Source organism: Stegostoma tigrinum, chromosome 43, assembly GCF_030684315.1.
Source record: "Stegostoma tigrinum isolate sSteTig4 chromosome 43, sSteTig4.hap1, whole genome shotgun sequence".
In the NCBI taxonomy this organism is placed as follows: Eukaryota; Metazoa; Chordata; class Chondrichthyes; order Orectolobiformes; family Stegostomatidae; genus Stegostoma; species Stegostoma tigrinum.
Genome location: NC_081396.1, coordinates 12,313,621 through 12,337,316, shown reverse-complemented (window position 1 = coordinate 12,337,316; position 23,696 = coordinate 12,313,621). Strand labels below are relative to the sequence as shown.

Genomic DNA, 23,696 nt, shown 5'->3' with positions numbered 1-23,696 from the left:
AGTGCGGTATCTGGAGTCACTGATGACAGCAGCACCAGCTTGTTCAACAAGGATTCATGGTGGTGGTAGCATAAATGGAGGCATGATGGTGCCAGAGAGTGGCAACTCTTGTTATGGTCATGGCGAAGGGACCCCAGACAGGCCAAATGCTTCATGGTGATGACAGTCTAAGCATCGGAGTGGAGGAGTCAGGATCCAGGCCATGGCTGAGCACTAATCAAGGATGAATGTAAAGTTTATTTCTTTATTTTCTGCCTTTATATTCTATGATTTGGTACATTTTCTGTGTTTTAATGGTGCCTGAGACTGGCAGCAGTATACAACATTTTTCACTGCATTTGTAACAAAACACATAACAATGAATAGACATATATAATCAGCAGAAGCAGATGTTTGGATTGTCTCAATTTAATGACAAAGAAACTCCATGAGCTCTTCCCACTTGTTGAATGTGAGGATGGAGGAGACAAAGGGAGGGAGACGCCTACGAAACTATCTATTGTAAACATTTAACAGACTGACACAGAACTGATTTATTTGACTTTCATTCAGGCTATACATCTAAAACCAGACTGGAAGTTACCAACATCAATTAACACAAAGAACATGGTTCTTTCCAGGATGCAGTTAACAGCAGCATTTAACATATAGTCACTTGTGAACACGCTGGTGTCTCAGCAAGTTGGATGAGTGAGTGAATCCTTTCCCACATTCCGTGCAGGAGAACGGTCTTTCCCCAGTGTGAACTCGCTGGTGAACGATGAGGTCAGATGATCGCTTAAAACCAGCCCCACAGTGAGAGCACCTGAATGGTCTCTCCTCAGTGTGAACACGTTGATGGCGCATCAGTTCCCCAGAACTTTTAAAGCATTTCCCACAGTCTGGACATGAAAAAGCTCTCTCGTCAGTGTGAACGTAATAGTGGTGGATCAGTTCCCTGGAACTTTTAAAGCATTTCCCGCAGTCTGAACATTTAAAAGGTCTCTGATCAGTGTGAACTAGCTGGTGTGTCAGAAGGTGGGATGACTGAGTGAATCCTTTCCCACACTCATTGCAGGTGAATGGTCTCTCCCCAGTGTGGACTCGCTGGTGTTTAGTGAGTTGAGATGATTGCCTGAAGCCAGTCCCACAGTGAGAGCACCTGAACGGTCTCTTGTCAGTGTGAACATGCCGATGGGAAGTGAGATTGCTGGAACGTTTAAAGCACATCCCACAGTCTGGGCATTTAAAAGGTCTCTCATCAGTGTGAATGCGTAGATGGGACATCAATTCTCCTGAACTCTTATAGCATTTTCCACATTCTGGGCATTTGAACGGTCTTTCCTTGGTGTGTGCACGTTGATGGGACATCAGTTCTCCTGAACTTTTATAGCACTTTTCACAGTCTGGACATTTAAAAGGTCTCTCATCAGTGTGAACACGTAAATGGGACATTAGACTGCTGGAACTTTTATAGCACTTCTCACAGTCTGGACATTTGAAAGGCCGTTCGTCTGTGTGAACCTGCTGGTGTCTCAGCAGGCTGGATGAGTGAGTGCATCCCTTCCCACATTCAGAGCAGGTTAACGGTCTCTCTTCAGTGTGAACCCACTGGTGTCGCAGAAGGTGGGCTGACTGAGTGAATCCCATCCCACAGTCTGAGCAGATGAACAGTTTCTTCCCAATGTGACTACAGTTGTGGTTTGTGAGGCCTGCTGATTGGCTGAAGTCTTGTCGACACACACAACATGTGTACAGTTTATTGTCACTGTGAATAGGGTTTTTACCTTCCATGTTCAAAATTTGATGATATTTTGTTCATGACAAACGTGGTGCCTCTCTAATATCCTGATGTGATGCTTGGTTTGGTGTTCCTGATTGCAAATCCTCCCTTTGTAATGCCCTGTCAAGTTTATACAGAACAGAACAGTGAGTCAGAGAGAGAGAACTGACAAAAACACAAAAGGAGACTATGAAATGGAGCTGAAACAGTCTGATAATTTCTGGGGCAGGCACTAGGAAAATGTGACCATGAATGTTGATGTCTTGCTAAAAATTAAACAAAAGGGCCACCCAGTTTGGTCAATACAAGATCTTGGCTTTGGCGGGAACAGGGAGAAAAAGGTGAACAAGAAAGAAATCAGAAGAACAAAAGGCAGAGAGGCTTGCCAGAAAGTGTGAATGGCGGTGGGAGGGGGAGTCAGTTAGAGAAAAAAAATAGCAGGGAGGACAGAGTGTATGTAGCACAAACGGGAGCAGGCCTGGAAAGGAAGAGGGACTAGAGTGTGAGAGGGGTGGGCACAATGTGAAGGGTGGGAGAGGCAAAGAGGGGAATGAGTGCAACAGCATGAGTAGGGAGACTGAGAACATGGCAAGGAAGAGGATAAAAGGGATGTAAGAGGTAGTCAGAACATTATAGAGGGGGCAGGGTAGATCAGGAGGGTTGATCATTCACCCAGGTCTGTCGGTCCCCTGATCACTGGGAAAAATAAGCCCTGCCCAATGATATTACATCACCAAGATGATAGCACGCATGCTCTCCTCTCCCTGAACCTGTTTCCCAGAAAATGATACGGAGCTGCAAGTGTGGATCCTGCAGGATTTTATCCAGGACTTCCCGTTCCATTCTTCTCCACCCACCTCAATCCCGGCATCATTCCTCTCCTCCTTCCCCCACTCTCCATTCCATTGCTCTCCTCACCCTAACCCCTGGCTCTATTCCTCTCCCCAACCTCCACTCCATTGCTCTCCTATCTTCAGCCCCTGGCTCCATTCCATTCCTTGCCCCCATGTCCACCTCCATTCCTCTCCCCATTCCCCCATACCCAGCTCCATTCTACTCCTTTCTCCCTATCCCGGCTCCATTCTTTCCTTCATCCTTACCCCTGGCTCCACTACTCCTCCCACAGCGTCGGTTCCATTAATCTCCCCCCAACCCTATCTCCATTCCTTTCCACCTCGTCCAACCCTGGCTCCATTCCTCTCTTTCCTCCCCCACGCCTAGCACTATGCCTTTCCACCCTCCTCATCTCCTGGCTTGTCCTTCCCCCATCACCCCCGTTCCACACCATCCCTCTCTCCCCATGCTGACCTCCGTTCCTCTCCTCGCTCCCCCACCACCAGCTCCAATCCCCTCCTCATTCCCGCACTCTCGGATCAATTCCTCACCTCCACCTCCAACCCCAGTTCCATTCCTCTCCTTCATTTTCCATCCTGGCTGTATGCCTTTCTTCCTTCCCTCATTGTGGCTCGATTCCTTTCCACCCTTCCTCTCCACTCCACACCATTTATGATTGCTCGCCATGCACCATTTCTGATGTGATTTGAACATTGCTCTCTCTTGTAGAAATACCCTGACATTGTACACCTCTGTCCACGTTTTCCACATGCACTTCCCCTGAAGGTGCGGACTCTGAGTGAGTTATATTCCATTTGTACTGCTTTTTCTCAATCTCTTGATACTGAGTATTCAACTTTGTAAAATGATACAGTACAGATGGGAATCATTCAAACCATCATCTCTGTGCTGATTGTTTGAAAGGTGTATCTAATTAATTCCACATCCAGATGTCAAAACAAGGCCTATCTACACAGTAATGTAAGAAGTGATTGGGAAAGTTTTTCCAGTTGGTTACCTCTCAGACCTACTCAACCCTGTGGATGGATCAAGTCCATGTACTCAATATATGTTAAATACTCAGGGGTTAGTTAAACACAGATTACCTCAGAGATTAATTCAATATATCTGTACATCAGATACCTTGCTACACATTATTAACATGGTGCCAAGTTAATGCAAATATAATGCAATAATAGAAGTAATATAACATCTTTGCATCTCCAAACACAGCAACTCATCAGATGGTTGTCAGTTTTCATCCATCTGGAGAAATAGCAGTGAAGAAAGCGATCATAAAGGGAGATGATGATCTGGTCAAAGCCATCACCTTGCCTGCTGCCTTCATCACCAAGCTCTCTGATCCTGTTCACTTCCTAGTCACAACACAGGGTAATTTGGCCAAGTCAGATTGTTCCACCTAGTGGGATCGTACTCCCCATTAGTACTCATCAGGCTCATAACCAGTTTCTCCCAAACTCAAACAAACCTCAACATCGTGTCTGCAATGGCCAGTCAAAAAGATGGTGCTGCTCATTTCAACACTAGGGCCAACGACCCACTCCTATTACATTAACTGATTCATGAGAGGTAAAGTAACATCAAAGCCATCGTGAAGCGGAACTAAGCTGTGAGACAAATAGGAAAGTCCATATAATAAAATTAGAGGACAGAGCACATGGGATCCCGGTATCTTGTTAGGTTGGATGCAAAATTGGTTCAGTGATAGATGACAGTGGATGACATGAGAAGGTTGCTTGTGTGACTGGCGGCCAATGTCCAGTGATGGTCCCACAGGGATCAGTGCTGGGTCCCTTGTATAGCATTGCCCTCCTAATTTCCAAGAACCAAATCCAGTTGAGTCTCCTTACTCAGTGGACTGAAAATATACTTTGGGTCAAAGTCCTGGCTGTCCCACACTTATGGCATTGCTGATATCTCTAAATTAAAAGCACAACAGCTCACTACTTCTTGTCAAGGTCATTTGGGGTTGGCCGATAAATGCTGACCCAGACAGCGAGGCCCACTTCTGAGGAAGGGACACTGGGCCCGAAACGTTAACTCTGACTTTTTCTGAACATAAACTGCCAGACCTGCTGAGCTTTTCCAGCAACTTAGTTTTAATAAGGGCCAAATCTACTCAATCAATTAAAAAATGTTGTAATGTATTTTCCTGAAACCATTGTAAGAACTCTTGTCCTTTACGCTCGCATCATTTCAGTGGTATTTTGTTCCTGCTTAAACTGATTGCCATCTCCAATCTTCGCTCACATTATGGCTAACAATCTCACCAATGGCAGTACCTTTCCCCAACATACGCCGCGCTGATGAATGTGCACAGGTGCAGTTCCACGTGGAGTTTGGAGCATGTGCAGTGACTGTGATAACAACGGGTAGAGATACTGACTTTTGTCATCTGCTGGCGAGCAGCCTGCGGGACCGCGGAGGGAGTGTTGGCGACGGCAGGAGGACGGCAAGTGTTTAGAAACACTTATTAAATGCCTCAAACTTCGATTAACAAACTGCAAGTCCCACATTTACATTCCGGAGGTTTTTTGCTGGGACAGACCTTACTTACCATCCACCATCTTGGTTCCACTGCGTGCACAGCGCAGGCGTGATCCGCCCTGTGACGGAACATTGGGCGGGACTTAAGGGCCTCTGTTTCCCACCAGGTCCTACAGCTCCACAAGCGTCATATACTCCCGACCTGAAGCGTCAACTTTCCTGTTCCTCTAATGGTGCCTGACCTGCTGTGTTCCTCCAGCTCCACATTGTGTTATCCCTGACTCCAGCACCTGCAGTTCTTACTAGCCCCGTTGAAAAACGTTCTGTTCAGGGTGAGAGGCTGCAGAATTGTAGCGTTAGCTGAAAGGACGGCTCTGTAACGTTTAATGAAAACATTTAATTACATTGCTGATCTCTCGTTATGCAGTTTAATCGGACGAGGCAGCCGCGGGGCGGGCTGTGGTGGGAGGTAGAAGGAGGAGGAGAGCTGGTTAAATCAGCGGATTTCCACCTCGGGCTTTTGTGCTCCTAAGATGCTGCTTGGCCTGCTGTGTTCATCCAGCTCCACACTTCGTTATCTCGGATTTCCACTTGGGTTTGATTGTGTTTATGTAGCGATTTGTAGGGCTTAGAAGAACAGGATCCCTTTGAGGGTGGGATGCTTGAATTGCTAAGGCTGAAAATAAGAAACAGAGGCAGGAATAGGCGATTTGGTCCATCGAGCCTACTTCGTGATCTATAAGGATTTGGTCTGACTGTGAATTCTCCCATGATAATCCCTATGCCAGGTCGAGGGAGAACACAGTATCACTAGCACATTGGTACCTACCACAGGTGTATGTCTTAGAATCCAACGTGCGAATTGACACGGAACTACATTTCTTCAGCTTACCTTGGGAACTTTGCTGAATGCGACTTCTTTTTGTGTGCCTGAATCATATGTTTTGAGAAACATGAGGAATTAATGTTCTGTAGAAATTAAAATTATCTGTTGTGAATTTCAGTCTGAGCTGCTCATGAACATAACAGTGCTATCTTCTTGTAAACAAGAATCTGAAACCAAACACCACATCAAGATCTTAAAGTGTGAAGCTGGATGAACACAGCAGGCCAGGCAGCATCTGAGAAGCACAAAAGCTGACGTTTCGGGCCTAGAGGCTTCATCAGAGAAGGGGAGGAGGAGAGGGGGCAAGGTGGACTGAAGATGGACACAGGAGAATATAGGTGGAGAGGGGATAGGTCAGTCCGGGAAGGACAGACAGGTCAAGGAGGCGGGATGAGGTTAGTAGGTGGTAAATGGAGGTGCGGCTTGAGGTGGGAGGAGGGGACAGGTGAGAGGAAGAACAGGTTAGGGAAGCGGGGACAAGCTGGGCTGGTTTTGGGATGCAGTGGGGGAAGGGGAGATTTTGAAGCTTGTGAAGTCCACATTGATACCATAGGGCTGCAGGGTTCCCAAGCGGAACATGAGTTGCTGTTCCTGCAACCTTCGGGTGGCATCATTTGTGGCAATGCAGGAGGTCCAGGATGGACATGTCGTCTAAGGAAATGGGAGGGGGAGTTGAAATGGTTTGCGACTGGGAGGTGCAGTTGTTTGTGAACTCAGCGGAGGTGTTCTGCAAAGCGGTCCCCAAGCCTCCGCTTGGTTTCCCCAATGTAGAGGAAGGCACAATGGGTACAGTGGATACAGTATACCACAGTGGCAGATGTGCAGGTGAACATCTGCTTGATATGGAAAGGCATCTTGGGGCCTGGAATGGGGGTGAGGGAGGTGGTGTAGGGGCAAGTGTAGCATTTCCTGCGGTTTCAAGGGAAGGTGCCGGGTGTGGTGGGGTTGGAGGGGAGTGTGGAGCGGACAAGGGAGTCACAGAGAGAGTGGTCTCTCCGGAAGGCAGTCAAGGGTGGGGATGGAAAAATGTCTTGGGTGGTGGGGTTGGATTGTAGATGGCGGAAGTGGCGGAGGATGATGCGTTGTATCCGGAGGTTGGTGGGGTGTTATGTGAGGACGAGGGGGATTCTCTTTGTGCGGTTATTGCGGGGGTGGGGTGTGAGGGATGTGTTGCGGGAAATGCGGGAGACATGGTCAAGGGCGTTCTCGACCACTGCGGGGCGGGGTGGGGGGGGGGGGGTTGCGGTCCTTGAAGAACACAGACATCTGGGACATGCAGGAGTGGAATGCCTCATCCTGGGAGCAGATGCAGCAGAGGCGAAGGAATTAGTAACAGGGGGATGGACTTTTTGCAGGAAGGTGGGTGGGAGGAGGTGTATTCTAGGTAGCTGTGGGAGTCGGTGGGCTTGAAATGGACAAGTGGATGAACCGCTGTCTCTTGTTCCCAACAGGACCTTGAACAGTTCATCCACTTCACCAACACCTTCCACCCCAACCTCAAGTTCACCTGCTCTGTCTCCATCTCAGGCAACCAACTGGAAACTGATGTCCATTTCAAGCCCACCGACTCCCACAGCTAACTAGAACACACCTCCAGCAAAAAGTTTGAGAGACTAGGGGGGCATTATAGAGATAGGAGATTCCAGTTCAGGTGCAACTCCCATCTGCCTTGAACAAGCCCTGAAACAAGAGAAAAAAAAATTCCCACCCTGTGCACTACATTTCCAGCATTACAGGTTGTCCCTTGTTCAGGTTGTGCCTTCGTCCAACTGCTCAGCTGAAGCACGCTGATTTTCCTTTTCTGAAGCACAAATAAGGTCCATGAGTTCCTCGCATTTGGAGTTGAGATTGGAGGGTACAAGGGAGGTGGACGGTTCGTCAAAGTAAATCAGCCTGCATTTGAGATAAGCAAAAGACTTGTTGCGTAATAGTTTTCACAAAAAGCTGATTTATATCAACTTTCTCCCAAATAGGTAACCAGACGTATAGTGTTTACAAACATCAGAAAAAGGCCCAAACCACAGGGTTTGGATACAAACAACAGTAGCGTCAAAAACAAATTCCTACGGTTACTTGGAACTATTTGATGGATAATCAGTCTTGATGAACCAGGAAATCCCTTTTTACAGACTGTGTAGGTGGATAATCTTTGCTCAGTGTGAATGTGTTGATGTATAGTGACAATGTGATCATTTCCAAAACCTACCCTACAGATACACAATTGTTACTACAATTTTAATCAGCAGCTTTAATTGAGCAGGGACTAATAATATTTGTCCAAAGACCACAGTTGATTGTTTGGTGTGAGAAAGAGCAAAATCTTTCAACTGCCGTTCTTTGTGAATTTGCTGGTTTAACAACAGTTTGGAAACCAAGTGAATCCCTTGTCACACATAGATCATAGTTTCTCTCCAGAGTGAACTCGCTGGTGTATCAGCAGATGAGTTCTCTGAGTGAATGTTTTTTCACACTCAGAACAGGCGCATGGTCTCTCCCGTATGTGAACTTGCTGGTGTCTCAGCAGACTGGATGACCGATTAAATCCCTTTCCACATTCTGAACAGATGAATGGTCTCTCCTCAGTGTGAACTCGCTGATGTCGCAGCAGGCTGGATGACCGATTAAATCCTTTCCCGCACTCGGAACACGTGATTGGTCTCTCCCCTGTGTGAGCAAGCTGGTGTATCCGCAGGTTGGATGACCGAGTGAATCCCTTCCCACACTCAGAACAGGTGAACGGTCTCTCTCCAGTGTGAATTCGCTGGTGTTTGAGTAAGTCAGATGACCAAGTGAATCCCTTCCCACAATAAGAGCAGGTGAATAGTCTCTCTCTAGTCCGAACTTGCTGGTGTTTGAGCAGGTCAGATGACTGAGTGAATCCCTTCCCACACTCAGAACAGGTGAATGGTCTTTCTCCAGTGTGAACTCTCTGGTGTATGAGGAGACTGGAAACCCGAGTGAATGCATTCCCACACTCAGAACAGGTGAATGGTTTCTCTCCAGTGTGAACTTGCTGGTGTTTGTGCAGGTTAGATGACTGAGCAAATCGCATCCCACAAGCAGAGCAAGTGAATGGTTTCTCCCCAGTGTGAACTCGCTGATGAATTTCCAGCTGGGATGGGTAATAAAATCCCTTCCCACAATCCCCACATTTCCACAGTCTCTCCCCAGTAAGACTACGCTGGTGTTTGGACATTTCAGATGGATCTTCACAATTTTTCCAACAGAAACACAGACCATGTATTCCTCCCCAGTGTAAATGATGCTTTTTCCTTCAGTGTTCAAAATCCTGTGATTGTCACCTTGTGATAAACAGAGTGACTGTCAGATCTGAATTCTTTAATTGCAAATAAACCTTTCAAATACAAAGAAAATCCAGACGAACACAGAGGTTGTGAAATTGAGATAATCTTAATCTGGTCATTTGTGGAGACAGTTGGGACACTGCTGGATTACCATTAAAACTGAACGGTTCTATAAATAACCCTCAGACAAGGCAAATCATGTTTGCATAAAACTCCAGAAAGACAGAGGCTGAAGAGGCATGCATGAAAGAATGGATTTTACAGGTTCACAACTCAATCCGTTGCTTCCCCCCACCCCCGGCGTACCCTTCGATCTCTCCAAAGGACTAAAAACAAGTGCAGAAGCAAAATTCTGAAAATCTGAAATTTAATCATAAAATGCTGGAGATGCACAGGTCTGTCACCATCTGAAATGGTGACAGATGTCTAAACCATTAGATGAGAATTTAGAAGGCATAGTTAATAGGTTTGCAGACAACACTAAAATTGATGGCATGGTGGACAGTGAAGACATTTTCTAAGACTACAAAAGAGATCTTGATCAAATGGGTCAAAGGGCCGAGAAATGGTAAATGGAGTTCAATTTGGAGAAGTGTGAGGTATTGCCTTTTGGAACAACAAACATGGGCAGGATTTATACAATTAATGGTAGGGTCTTGGTAGATGTTGTAGAAGAGACAAACCTATCAGTTAGATAATTCTTTGAAGTTTACGGCACATACAGATAGGGTGGTTAAAAAGGCATTAACAGCACTTGCCTTCATTGCTCAGCCCTTTGAGTCTAGGAGCTGGGAAGTCATATTGGGGTCATAGAGGACATTGGTGATGCCTGTCCTGGAGTACAGTGCCCAGTCATACGAAGGATATTAGAAGAGGATTCACTAGAACTTTACCAGGACATTGCTGAATATGGAAGGTTTGAACCTCTTTCACTGGAGTATAGAAGTTTTACAGGTGACTTTATAGAGGTTAATAAGATCATGACAGCTATAGATACAGTGATTGGTAGGTCTCTTTTCCCTAGGATGGGGGGTTTCAAACTAGTGGCCAGGTTTTTAAAGCGAGAGGAGAGAGGATTTAAGAGGCATAAGGGACAAATGTTTTTAGACAGGCAGTGGTTTGCATGTGGAATGAACTTTCTGATGAATTGGTGGATAGTTACAACATTTAAAAGCCACTTAGGTAAGTACACGAATAGGAAAGGTTTGGAAGGATATGAGCCAGGAGAAGGCAGGTGAGACTAGTTTAGTTTGGGATTATGTTTGGACTGAAAGTCTGTTTCCATGATGTATGACTTTAAAAGTATTTAGATGATCATATTACAGATTATATGCTATTGCCAGGAAGTGGGACTAACATAAATACATGCTTGCTAATCAGCAGGCATAAGATGAGAAACACTGCATTCAACAATTTTACATCAGAAACTCTGATCCTATTTTCATTCATGTTTCTCTATGACTCACTTTCAGGAAACAGGAACACACAATGTACAGTGAAGAATGCAAATAATAGTTGACCTTCAAATTGAGAGGAATTGAGTACAGGAGCAGGGATATAGAACATAGAACATAGAACAGTACAGCACAGAACAGGCCCTTCAGCCCACAATGTTGTGCCGACCATTGATCCTCATGGATGCACCCTCAAATTTCTGTGACCATATGCATGTCCAGCAGTCTCTTAAATGACCCCAATGACCTTGCTTCCACAACTGCTGCTGGCAACGCATTCCATGCTCTCACAACTCTCTGCGTAAAGAACCTGCCTCTGACATCCCCTCTATACTTTCCACCAACCAGCTTAAAACTATGACCCCTCGTGCTAGCCATTTCTGCCCTGGGAAATAGTCTCTGGCTATCGACTCTATCTATGCCTCTCATTATCTTGTATACCTCAATTAGGTCCCCTCTCCTCCTCCTTTTCTCCAATGAAAAGAGACCGAGCTCAGTCAACCTCTCTTCATAAGATAAGCCCTCCAGTCCAGGCAGCATCCTGGTAAACCTCCTCTGAACCCTCTCCAAAGCATCCACATCTTTCCTATAATAGGGCGCCCAGAACTGGACGCAGTATTCCAAGTGCGGTCTAACCAAAGTTTTATAGAGCTGCAACAAGATCTCACGACTCTTAAACTCAATCCCCCTGTTAATGAAAGCCAAAACACCATATGCTTTCTTAACAACCCTGTCCACTTGGGTGGCCATTTTAAGGGATCTATGTATCTGCACACCAAGATCCCTCTGTTCCTCCACGCTGCCAAGAATCCTATCCTTAATCCTGTACTCAGCTTTCAAATTCGACCTTCCAAAATGCATCACCTCGCATTTATCCAGGTTGAACTCCATCTGCCACCTCTCAGCCCATCTCTGCATCCTGTCAATGTCCCGCTGCAGCCTACAACAGCCCTCTACACTGTCAACGACACCTCCGACCTTTGTGTCGTCTGCAAACTTGCTGACCCATCCTTCAATTCCCTCGTCCAAGTCATTAATAAAAATTACAAACAGTAGAGGCCCAAGGACAGAGCCCTGTGGAACCCCACTCACCACTGACTTCCAGGCAGAATATTTGCCTTCTACTACCACTCGCTGTCTTCTGTTGGCCAGCCAATTCTGTATCCAAGCAGCTAAGTTCCCCTGTATCCCATTCCTCCTGACCTTCTGAATGAGCCTTCCATGGGGAACCTTATCAAATGCCTTACTGAAGTCCATATACACCACATCCACAGCTTGACCCTCATCAACCTTACTAGTCACATCCTCAAAAAACTCGATAAGGTTTGTAAGGCATGACCTACCCCTCACAAAGCCGTGTTGACTGTATTTGATCAAGCCATGCTCTTCCAGATGGTCATAAATCTTATCCCTCAGAATCCTTTCTAACACCTTGCAGACGACAGACGTGAGACTTACCGGTCTATAATTGCCGGGGATTTCCCTATTTCCTTTCTTGAAGAGAGGAATTACATTTGCCTCTCTCCAGTCCTCAGGTACGACTCCAGTGGAGAGCGAGGATGCAAAGATCTTCGCAAGTGGCGAAGCAATTGCATTTCTCGCTTCCCAAAGCAGCCGAGGACAAATCTGATCCGGGCCTGGCGACTTGTCAATCTTAATGTTTGACAAAATTTTCAGTACATCAGCTTCCTCTATCTCTATCCATTCCAGCATGCACACCTGCTCTTCAAAGGTTTCATTCACTACACAGGTCGTTTCTTTCGTAAAGACAGAAGCAAAAAACTCATTTAGGGCTTCCCCTACCTCCTCAGGCTCCACACACAAGTTCCCTATGCTATCCCTGATCGGCCCTACTCTTTCTTTGACCATTCTCTTATTCCTCACGTAAGTGTAAAATGCCTTTGTGTTTTCCCGGATTCCTTCTGCCAAGCCTTTCTCGTGCCCCCTCCTGGCTCTCCTCAGACCATTTTTGAGCTCCTTCCTTGCCTGCATGTAATCCTCTCTAGCTGAACTTGACCCTAGCTTCCTCCACCTTATGTAAGCTACCTTCTTCCTTTTCACTAGAAGCTCCACCGCTCTCGTCATCCAAGGTTCCTTTATCTTACCCCGTCTTGCCTGTCTCAGAGGGACATATTTACTCATCACTCCCAACAACTGTTCCTTAAACCATATCTTTCCGTAAGGGGCCTTGGTGAGACCACAGCTGGAGTATTGTGAGCATTTTTGCTTTCTTTTGCCAATGAAGTATGCTCTAGCTATTGCGAGAGTGCAAGTTCATCAGATTGATTCCCGGGATGTCAGGACCGATGTATAAAGAAACACTCGATCCTCATTTAATCCTTGTTTCTTTTGTCTTTCCGATTATTGACTACATCACTGCCTCTGATTTCCTGATCTGAATCTAACCCATCCAAGCCTACACTTTGGTTCCCATTCCCCTGCCATACTAGATTAAAACCTTACCAATACTGTTAGCAAAAGCATCTTTAAGGAAATTCTCCCAGCTCTGCCCACGTGCATTACCGATCAGACATGTCAAAGTCACATCTTCCCCAGAAACAGTCCCAAATGTTTCAAGCATCTGAATCCCTCTCTACTACACCATTTCTCCAAATACTCATTCATCTGATCCATCCTTTTATTCCTGCTCCCACTTGCACATTACATTGGGATTTGGCCTGACATTGCAACATTTCAGGTCCTGCATTTTAACATATTTCCCCTCTTCCTATAATCAGCTTTCAGGCCTTCATTCCTGTGTTCACCTATGTCATTGACACCTATGTGTACCACGACCACAGACTTTCACCCTTCAGTTCCAGAATATTCTATAGCCGCTCCTGATATTCTTGATTCTGGCATCAGGTAGGCAATATACCTGGATTCACGCCTACAGCGACAGAAGTGCTTGTCTGTACCCCTTACTTTTAAACACCCTATCAGTATAGCCCTGCGACTCATGCTCTTCCCTGTCTGTGCAGGAGAGTAACTCTTGCTCTACCACGCACATCATGGGTCTAAGGTCTCCTACCATGACATCCCTCCAGATTAAGCTAGTTACTACTTAAAGAGAATATAGTTCAATCAGGGACCTCCTCATTTCAAAAAGCTCTATTATAGTCAGAGCCTGTACCTTTACTTAAGGTGATATACAGTACTTCAAAACATCTAAAAAAATAGCTCTGTAGGTATCACTTACAAATTGGCCATATCTGTTTGGACCACATCACTTTCTGAATTGCCCGCTGAGATTGCACTCGGTCTTTCAGCTTTACCTGCTCCCTGTTTCACTGAACTCACTGTTTTCACCCTAGTCCAAACCACTTCTGTTTAGCACACAGTGCAGCATTGTCAGCACACACCCACTGTGACCTCAGCCTCCTACACTACTGCAGTGAAACTCAATGGGAGTTCAGGGAAGAATATTACATTTGTCAGTTCAGCCTTTTTAACCATCTGGACTCAACACAGAATTTAGCAGTTTCTGGATCTACAGACTTGTCAGTATCAGGAGCGTGCAGCTGAAGGGGTGCTGGATCTCGAGTCCATAAGGAATTTTAAAATGGAGTTTGCAGCTATTTGAGAATGAGAAATTCATAGGCTATGAGCATGAAGTGAGAGATTAGGACTAAACATGACTTCTTTCAAAGACATGAGGTGTTATTTGGTGAAATGTGTCCCCTTCCAGGACAATATCTCTTTCATCAGGACCGATGTCCAGGACAACAGCTGCAGGGCCCAGGCATTGGGATGGTCTAACCACAAGTCTGAACACCTTGCTGATTTCCGAGTTACAAACATATTAAAGATATTTTTCCACAAACAAAATGGACAAACCTTTTTCCTTCAACAGTAAATGCCAATGATACTCAGATTCCAAATGGCACCGCTGATTCTCTCAGAACTTGTTTTGAGAGCCCAGTCTGCAAATTATTGCCAATTAATAGCCTGTAAAACAAGCTCACAAAAGAAAACAAAATAATGTCAGTCAGGATGGAAACTTAGGAAAGACATCTTGTTTTAAACTTGCTGCGTGTGAATCCTTAAACCCCAGTCTATTCTGCCGAGATAGGAGACCTGCTATGTGCGCTACTGCCCCGGTCCCCAATAAAGATTAAAAAAAATTGCTGGAAAAGCTCAGCAGATCTGGCAGCTTCTGTGAAGAAAAATAAAATCAGAGTTAACCCTGAGGAAGGGGCAGCGGATCCGAAAAGTTAACTCTCTCTTCTTTTTCTTCACAGATGCTGCCAGACCTGCTGAGCTTTTCCAGCAATTTCTGTTTTTGTTCCTGATTTACAGCATCTGCAGTTCTTTCGGTTTTTCTTCCCCAATAAAGATGGCAGTTGCAACCCTAGGCCTATCAGCGCCTGCAACTCCAGCAAGCACTGGACCGGGACTTTCTAATTCGGATCTAGCGGCCTACACTTGGTGTTTATGAAACTTCCCAGTCCAAACAAAAGAAAAATTTCTGATGAAAGGTCTTGGCCCAAAACGTCAGCTTTTGAGGTCCTAAGATGCTACTTGGCCTGCTGTGCTCATCCAGCTCTACACTTTGTTATCTCAGATTCTCCAACATCTGGAGTTCCCATTATCTCTGATAAAGCACACCTTTCAGCCCTTGGTCCCAAATTAATCTAGTCCCACCTGCCTGTGATTGACCCATTTCCCTCCAAACTTTTCCTATTCTGCATGTCCTTTAACCATTAGAACTGTACATGCATCCACACATGAACCACTGTGTAAAAAAACACTACGCCTTCTATCCTTTTTAAAATCTTTCCTCTCACCATAAAAATATACACCCCCAGTTTTGAAGTCCCCCACCCCAGGGAAAAAGATCCTTACTAATCAATGTTTATAAAACAAGGTAAGAAGGTCACACCTCAACCTCCTCAGTCCCAGTGAAAAATGTTCCAGCCTTTTCAGTCTACTTTTTTTAAACTCAAACCCTCCATTCTCAGCATGATAATGATGTCTAGATGCAAAATGTTCGCTTGCTCCCTCTCCATGGGTGTTACCTGACCCACTGTGATCTCCAGCTTTTGTTGTTTTCAATACAGATTCCAGCGTCTGCAGTAATTTACTCCAAAATCCTAGTAATTCTTTTCTAAACTCTCCCTACTTTACAGATATCCTTCCTTTAACAGGGCAACTAGAACTGCACACAGTACTCCCGAAGAGGCCTCACCAATGTCTTGTACAACCTCAGCATGACTATCCAACTCCTCTTTTCGAAGGGCTGAGCATTGAAGGCAAGCATACTAAACCCCTTCATAATCATCCTGTTGATCTCTGATGCAAATTTCAAAGAACAATGTATCTGAACTTCTAGGTCTCTGTTATACAACACTACCCAGGGCCCTACTATTAATTATGTGTCCTTAACCTTATCCGGTTTATCAAAATGCAATAACTCATGTTTATCAAAATTAAATTCCCACTCCACAACCCAATAACCAATATTTCTTTGTAATCTTAGATTTACCTTGTTGTAGGGAGAAATACAAGAGGTGTCTTAGGTCTTGTCTCCCTCAGCACATGATCTTTATTCAGAACTCTATTACCACAGATGAAGGAGAGAGGAGAAATCACCCTGAATTTGGCTTTCATGTGGGGTATATTTGTCCTCTTAGCACAGCTCAGATCAGAAGGTCAATGAAGCCGACAGTTCCCCAGCAAAATACAACATTTTTATATCTTTCCCCTTACCAATAATTACATGCAACATTAGATAACAAGGTGTAGAGCTGACGAACACAGCAGGCCGAGCAGCATTAGAGGAGCAGAAAAGCTGACATTTCGGGTCTGAACCCTTCTTCAGAAATGGGGTTCATTTCAGATTCTCCAGCATCAGCAGTTCCTACTATATATACATGCAACATTGATGTTATTATTAGCCACATTCCCCTAATCTATACATCCAATCCAATAACACATGATCAACGATAACAACTCTGTGGACAGACTCTAGGTCCTCCCATAATCTCATGATATCTATCAGATACATCCAGCATCTGTCTTTGGGATCTTACAATGCTCCTGACTGTTTTATTCCTTGCTAGACATTTGCCAGCTGCACCACATTATTTACCAATAACCAAAATATTTTTTATGAAGAACTCTTCCAACTTCTGAACTAACTTCAATATGGCAGATCAGGAAGGATATTAATTTCTAACAATCATCATAAAGTCTTTACAATGAATTTTCATGTAAAGTTACTGTGACACAGTTGACAATTTGAGGGGAACCCCTTTCTCACTTGAATCTAAGAGATCAAACAACAGTCCTTCTGACTTGTAAATGCAGTTTACTACCCCTGCTATTTATGTGCCATAAGATGATTTTCAACGAAAATTTCATTTTTAAATAAATCTTTACTGTTTCCATTCTAAACACGTACCATTATTAATTATCTTTTCTTAATTAAATAATCTATTCAAATTCCACTGATGGGGATGAAATTCAACCACCTTACAACTTTACTAAGCCTTTAAACAAAACTTTAGATTTCACAAATAACCACATCGTCCCTTTATGTTTTGTAATCTGTTTTTGTCAATCTTCCCTTAATCTGTGGAAGTAAGAACTGTTCCAATAATCAACACTTGCACTTAAGTTGAAATTGTTTATCTTTCCCCAGTTATGACTTTTTTTTAAAACAACCTTTCTCCAGCCCCAATGGTTTTTCTGGATGTTGTGTTTACACTATTTATTACCTTACTTTCCCTCAAAATGCATTGAGCCTCTTTATTGTCTATAAAGATTTGCTCAAGAATACAACTAACCTTTACACACTAATTTGTTCTCCCTATGGAGAACCTCATCTTATCCAGTATACCTATGTGGAGACTACAAGTCTGGCTGTGAACATCTGCCGTACATATCCGTCAAGCCCTTTCGGCAATTTTGTGTTAGCTTAAAATATGCCCAAGCGGCCATCTGCCCAACTCAGCCATGGGCCGCTATAACAATGTTATTCACTGTCCATGATACCAACAATTCTATTATCATCCACAAAATCATTAACCATGTCTCCTATATTTTTATCCAAATCATTCCTTTAAATGCAGAACAAAAGTGGACCTTGTACTGATCCCTGTGGAACATTGATCACACACCTCCAATGTGAAAAATAACCCTCCACCACCACCTGTCTCCTAACAAAGTCAATTCTATATCTACTAGGCAAGCTGTCCCTATGATCTAACTTTACTAATTAGCCTATCATGCAGAACGTTGTCAAAGGCATTAATTTAAAGCAGGTATGCTTCAAATCTGTCCCAATTTCCCTGCCATTTGCCCACAGCCCTCTTAATCATTCATTCATAAGTTAAATTTCTAAGGTCTTTTGAGAATAACTGTTGAATCTGCATCCAGCTGCCATTCAGACTGTACCAGATCCTCAGCACTTGCTGAGTCAAATGTTCTGCTCATTTTCATCCTGCATTATTTGCCAAATATCTGAAAGTTGTATTCTGCAGTGACTAAACATCGTTACAATGTTAATATTTTTCTCCCTCTCTGCAAACTAAAAATCTTGGAAACAAATCTACAACTCGAATAAATCATTGCTTAACCTTCTCAGCGCCAAAGAAAATTATCTAAGCTTCTGCTAGGTCTCCAAAAAACAGAAGCCCCACCATAATGTTAATTTATTTATGAGTGTTGCGTTTGCTGCCATGACCAGTATTTACCACCCATGTTTATTTGACTTGGATAAAGCATTGGTGAACTACTTTCTTGAACTGCTGCAGTCCATGTGCTGTAGGTACACCACAGTACTTTTGGATGATAACCTCCTGCAGCCTTGCAATCCATCTTATCTCTGTAATCCCCTCCAGCATCACAATCCTCCCTATCTCTGTAAAGACCTCCAGCCCCTACAAATATCCCTATCTGTCTTCTCCTCCAGCCTCACAAATCTCTGAAATGTGTACTTTCCTCTAATAGCACACTTACAAGGATACCCTGTTTCATCTTTCTATTTAATGGCGGCATTTTCAGATTCCTGGGCTAAATTCCAGAACTTCCTCCTAAACCACTCTCCTTCTCCTCCTCATTTTCCACCCAAAAACAAGGAACTATATGACATCCATTCTGATATTTCCTTCTCTAACCTGGTTTCAAATGTTGCTTGTGATATTCTGATCTCAAGTATCTCAGAAGTCTATGGTCCAGGAAAAGGCTCTGTGGCCCATCATTTCTGTGCCAGTTAAAAAAAAACACTTTAACTATGCTAATCCCACTTTTTTAAGCAATTGGCCCATAGCCTTGTCTATCTTTGCAATGCATGCGTGCACCTAAATATGCTTAAATGTTCTCAGGATTTGTGTGTCTACCACCCTTACAGACTGTGAAGTTCAGTGCAGTTGTTACTGCATGATGACATCACACACAGAAACAAACAGTAACTGGATCTCTGCAAACCAGAGATCACCACACATTGTGTATGAAGGGAGATCCCTGAGAGGGTGCAGTGGAGATTTACCAGGATGCTTCAAGGATTGAGTGATTTTAGTTGCATAATAGCATTTTTTAAACATTATTCATTCATACGACATGGGTTTTGCTGATGCACATTAAGAACATCCATCTACAATAGATGGACTCTCCTCCTCAACCTCTCCTCACGCCTGGGGTGTGGTAATCTTCAGGTTAAACCACTACCAGCAATGTCTCTCTAATAAGACAAAGCAGCCCAATGGTCTGGTAGAACAATGCTGACTTTACGTTTTACAGTCATGCCACTGTGCCCTGGCAGTGGAGAGCAGGAATGTTGAAAGTGGTGGATAGGGCAGTGTGAAGAATGTTCACTTTCTGTAATATTGTTTAGGGCTGCACTGATGCAGGCAAGTGAAGAATGTTCCAACAAAAGCCTGACATGTGCCTAAAGGCTAGCAAACAGACATTGGAGAATCAGGGTTTGGAGAAACTAGGTTGTTCTCCTCGTAGCAAGGGAAATTAAGTGGAACTTTGATACAGGTTTTTACAAAAGATATTCATTAGGATAATAAAACTCAAGTTCATCAATTGATCATAACAAATTACAGGATACATATTAAAAATTTTGGTGAAGGTCAATCAGAGAATGATCTCATTTAAGGGAGAAATTTTATGCAGCAAGTGGGAATGAGCTGAAACACCAGGTCCTGATGAATTGAGTAATTGTGTCAATTTAGTGTTACAATTGTTTTGAAATTCCCGACTAATAAGTTCACTTGAAATATCCTGTAATACAAGTTCATAAATTCCACCACTGTCAGTCAAGGGTAGAAATTCACATCTCTCCTCCTGGCCTAGGATGACCATGCATTCTTCCTGCTGCACGTTACCGCATGTGGAGGTCAGCAGTCAACCCGAGGGAATCTAAGAGATAATGGGAACTGCAGATGCTGGAGAATCCAAGATAATAAAATGTGAGGCTGGATGAAGACAGCAGGCCAAGCAGCATCTCAGGAGCACAAAAGCTGACGTTTCGGGCCTAGATCCTTCATCAGAGAGGGGGATGGGGTGAGGGTTCTGGAATAAATAGGGAGAGAGGGGGAGGCAGACCGAAGACGGAGAGAAAAGAAGATAGGTGGAGAGAGTATAGGTGGGGAGGTGGAGAGGGGATAGGACAGTCCAGGGAAGACAGACAGGTCAAGGAGGTGGGATGAGGTTAGTAGGTAGATGGGGGTGCGGCTTGGGGTGGGAGAAAGGCATGGGTGAGAGGAAGAACAGGTTAGGGAGGCAGAGACAGGTTGGACTGGTTTTGGGATGCAGTGGGTGGAGGGGAAGAGCAGGGCTGGTTGTGTGGTGCAGTGGGGGGAGGGGACGAACTGGGCTGGTTTAGGGATGCGGTTGGGGAAGGGGAGATTTTGAAACTGGTGAAGTCCACATTGATACCATTAGGCTGCAGGGTTCCCAGGCGGAATATGAGTTGCTGTTCCTGCAACCTTCGGGTGGCATCATTGTGGCACTGCAAGAGGCCCATGATGGACATGTCATCTCAAGAATGGGAGGGGGAGTGGAAATGGTTTGCGACTGGGAGGTGCAGTCGTTTGTTGCGAACTGAGCGGAGGTTTTCTGCAAAGCGGTCTCCAAGCCTCCGCCTGGTTTCCCCAATGTAGAGGAAGCCACACCGGGTACAGTGGATGCAGTATACCACATCGGCAGATGTGCAGGTGAACCTCTGCTTAATGTGGAATGTCATCTTGGGGCCAGGGATAGGGGTGAGGGAGGAGGTGTGGGGGCAAGTTTAGCATTTCCTGCGGTTGCAGGGGAAGGTGCCGGGTGTGGTGGGGTTGGAGGGCAGTGTGGAGTGAACAAGGATGTCACGGAGAGAGTGGTCTCTCCGGAAAGCAGACAGGGGTGGGGATGGAAAAATGTCTTGGGTGGTGGGGTCGGATTCTGGATGGCGGAAGTGTCGGAGGATGATGCGTTGTATCCGGAGGTTGGTGGGGTGGTGTGTGAGAATGAGGGGGATCCTCTTTGGGCGGTTGTGGCAGGGGCGGGGTGTGAGGGATGTGTTGCGGGAAATACGGAAGACGCGGTCAAGGGCGTTCTCGATCACTGTGGGGGGAAAGTTGCGGTCCTTGAAGAACTTGGACATCTGGGATGTGCGGGAGTGCGGTCCTTGAAGAACTTGGACATCTGGGATGTGCGGGAGTGCGGTCCTTGAAGAACTTGGACATCTGGGATGTGCGGGAGTGCGGTCCTTGAAGAACTTGGACATCTGGGATGTGCGGGAGTGCGGTCCCGCACATCCCAGATGAACAAGTTCTTCAAGGACCGCAACTTTCCCCCCACAGTGATCGAGAACGCCCTTGACCGCGTCTCCCGTATTTCCCGCAACACATCCCTCACACCCCGCCCCCGCCACAACCACCCAAAGAGGATCCCCCTCGTTCTCACACACCACCCCACCAACCTCCGGATACAACGCATCATCCTCAGACACTTCCGCCATCTACAATCCGACCCCACCACCCAAGACATTTTTCCATCCCCACCCCTGTCTGCTTTCCGGAGAGACCACTCTCTCCGTGACTCCCTTGTTCGCTCCACACTGCCCTCCAACCCCACAACACCCGGCACCTTCTCCTGCAACCGCAGGAAATGCTACACTTGCCCCCACACCTCCTCCCTCACCCCTATCCCAGGCCCCAAGATGACTTTCCACATGAAGCAGAGGTTCACCTGCACATCTGCCAATGTGGTATACTGCATCCACTGTACCCGGTGTGGCTTCCTCTACATTGGGGAAACCAAGCGGAGGCTTGGAGACCGCTTTGCAGAACACCTCCGCTCAGTTCGCAACAAGCAACTGCACCTCCCAGTCGCAAACCATTTCCACTCCCCCTCCCATTCTTTAGATGACATGTCCATCATGGGCCTCCTGCAGTGCCACAATGATGCCACCCAAAGGTTGCAGGAACAGCAACTCATATTCCGCCTGGGAACCCTGCAGCCTCATGGTATCAATGTGGACTTCACCAGTTTCAAAATCTCCCCTTCCCCAACCGCATCCCTAAACCAGCCCAGTTCGCCCCCACCCCCCACTGCACCACACAACCAGCCCAGCTCTTCCCCTCCACCCACTGCATCCCAAAACCAGTCCAACCTGTCTCTGCCTCCCTAACCTGTTCTTCCTCTCACCCATGCCTTCCTCCCACCCCAAGCCGCACCCCCATCTACCTACTAACCTCATCCCACCTCCTTGACCTGTCTGTCTTCCCTGGACTGACCTATCCCCTCCCCACCTCCCCACCTATACTCTCTCCACCCATCTTCTTTTCTCTCCATCTTCGGTCCGCCTCCCCCTCTCTCCCTATTTATTCCAGAACCCTCACCCCATCCCCCTCTCTGATGAAGGGTCTAGGCCCGATACGTCAGCTTTTGTGCTCCTGAGATGCTGCTTGGCCTGCTGTCTTCATCCAGCCTCACATTTTATTACCGAGGGAATCTAAAGTGCGTTTCTATGAATTTCCACCTCGGATCTTCATGTGGATGGACAGAGCAGCAGATCGTTGACACATTGGACAGAATGGTCCAAGAGTTAGTGAGAGGTGCAGAGCAGAATTTGCTTCTTTTTCTTTCCTTTCCTTTTGTGATGCTGCTTTGTCTCCTCAGTAAGATGTTGGGTGTGAAAGACTAACGCAGGTGGATGGACAAGTTCTCTGCATTCTCAACAATGGGCAGCAAGCTCCTCTCAGTCATTCTAAACAGTGTCCCCTAGAAAAATAACAATTGTCCATGCATCCTACTGCTCAGTGCTCCCAACAAACTGTTTCAAAGAGCGAAGGGGATCTCACAGAAAAGGCATAACAGTCAAGTTCTGAGAGGCATACAAACAGTTTACAAAGAGATATTGTTAGCAATAATAGGTAATAAGGGTAATAATAGGTAATAGCTACAGAAGGTAATAGATTAGATTCCCTACAGTGTGGAAACAGGCTCTTCGGCCCAACAAGTCCATACTGCCCCTTGCAGCATCCCACCCAGACCCATCCTCCTATAACCCACACACCCCTGAACACTGCGGGCAATTTAGCATGGCTGTTCTACCTAGCCTGCACATCTTTGGACTGTGGGAAGAAACTGGAGCACCCGGAGGAAACCCATGCAGACACAGGGAGGATGTGCAAACTCCGCACAGACAGTTACCCGAGGCTGGAATCGAACCTGGGTCCCTGGCGCTGTGAGGCAGCAGTGCTAACCACTGAACCACCATGCCGCCAAAGGTAATGAACTTAACTAAGAGTTTTCTTGGTGGAAATTTCTGCTCATCCAGTACTGGAAGCAGTTTTATAATTGAGTAACAGTGGATAAATGGAGAGGGGTGGTGGGAAGGTAGAGCTGGACACTGTTAGTGAACATGTGAAAACTAACACAGTGCTTTTGGGCATTGTCACCTCCTGGTAGTATCTAGGTCATAATAATGAGGGACCAAGGGTCGATCTTTG

General features: G+C 45.6%; 2 protein-coding genes across 3 annotated transcripts in view; both read right to left on the bottom strand.

Annotated features, from left to right (window-relative positions):
* Positions 1–392: 392 nt before the first annotated feature.
* LOC125449028 (gastrula zinc finger protein XlCGF8.2DB-like) lies at positions 393–5,301 on the bottom strand. Of its 2 annotated transcripts, none has more exons than XM_048524598.1 (2): positions 5,175–5,301; positions 393–1,882 (listed from the first exon to the last, which is right to left on the bottom strand). In XM_048524598.1, exon 2 carries the CDS (start codon positions 1,771–1,773, stop codon positions 652–654), a length of 1,122 nt encoding a protein of 373 aa, XP_048380555.1. In that variant the 5' UTR covers positions 1,774–1,882; positions 5,175–5,301; the 3' UTR covers positions 393–651. The 2 variants fall into 2 exon arrangements, with proteins under 2 accessions (XP_048380555.1, XP_059497722.1); XM_059641739.1 differs by having other exon boundaries at positions 5,166–5,187.
* Positions 5,302–7,973: 2,672 nt separating this feature from the next.
* Positions 7,974–23,696, bottom strand: part of LOC125448866 (zinc finger protein 91-like) — a 46,306-nt gene continuing 30,583 nt past the window's right edge. Inside the window, exon 6 of the mRNA XM_059641844.1 lies at positions 7,974–9,262. Coding sequence (XP_059497827.1) covers positions 8,389–9,262 — 874 coding nt within the window. The 3' untranslated portion in view covers positions 7,974–8,388. The remainder of the gene's footprint in view (positions 9,263–23,696) is intronic.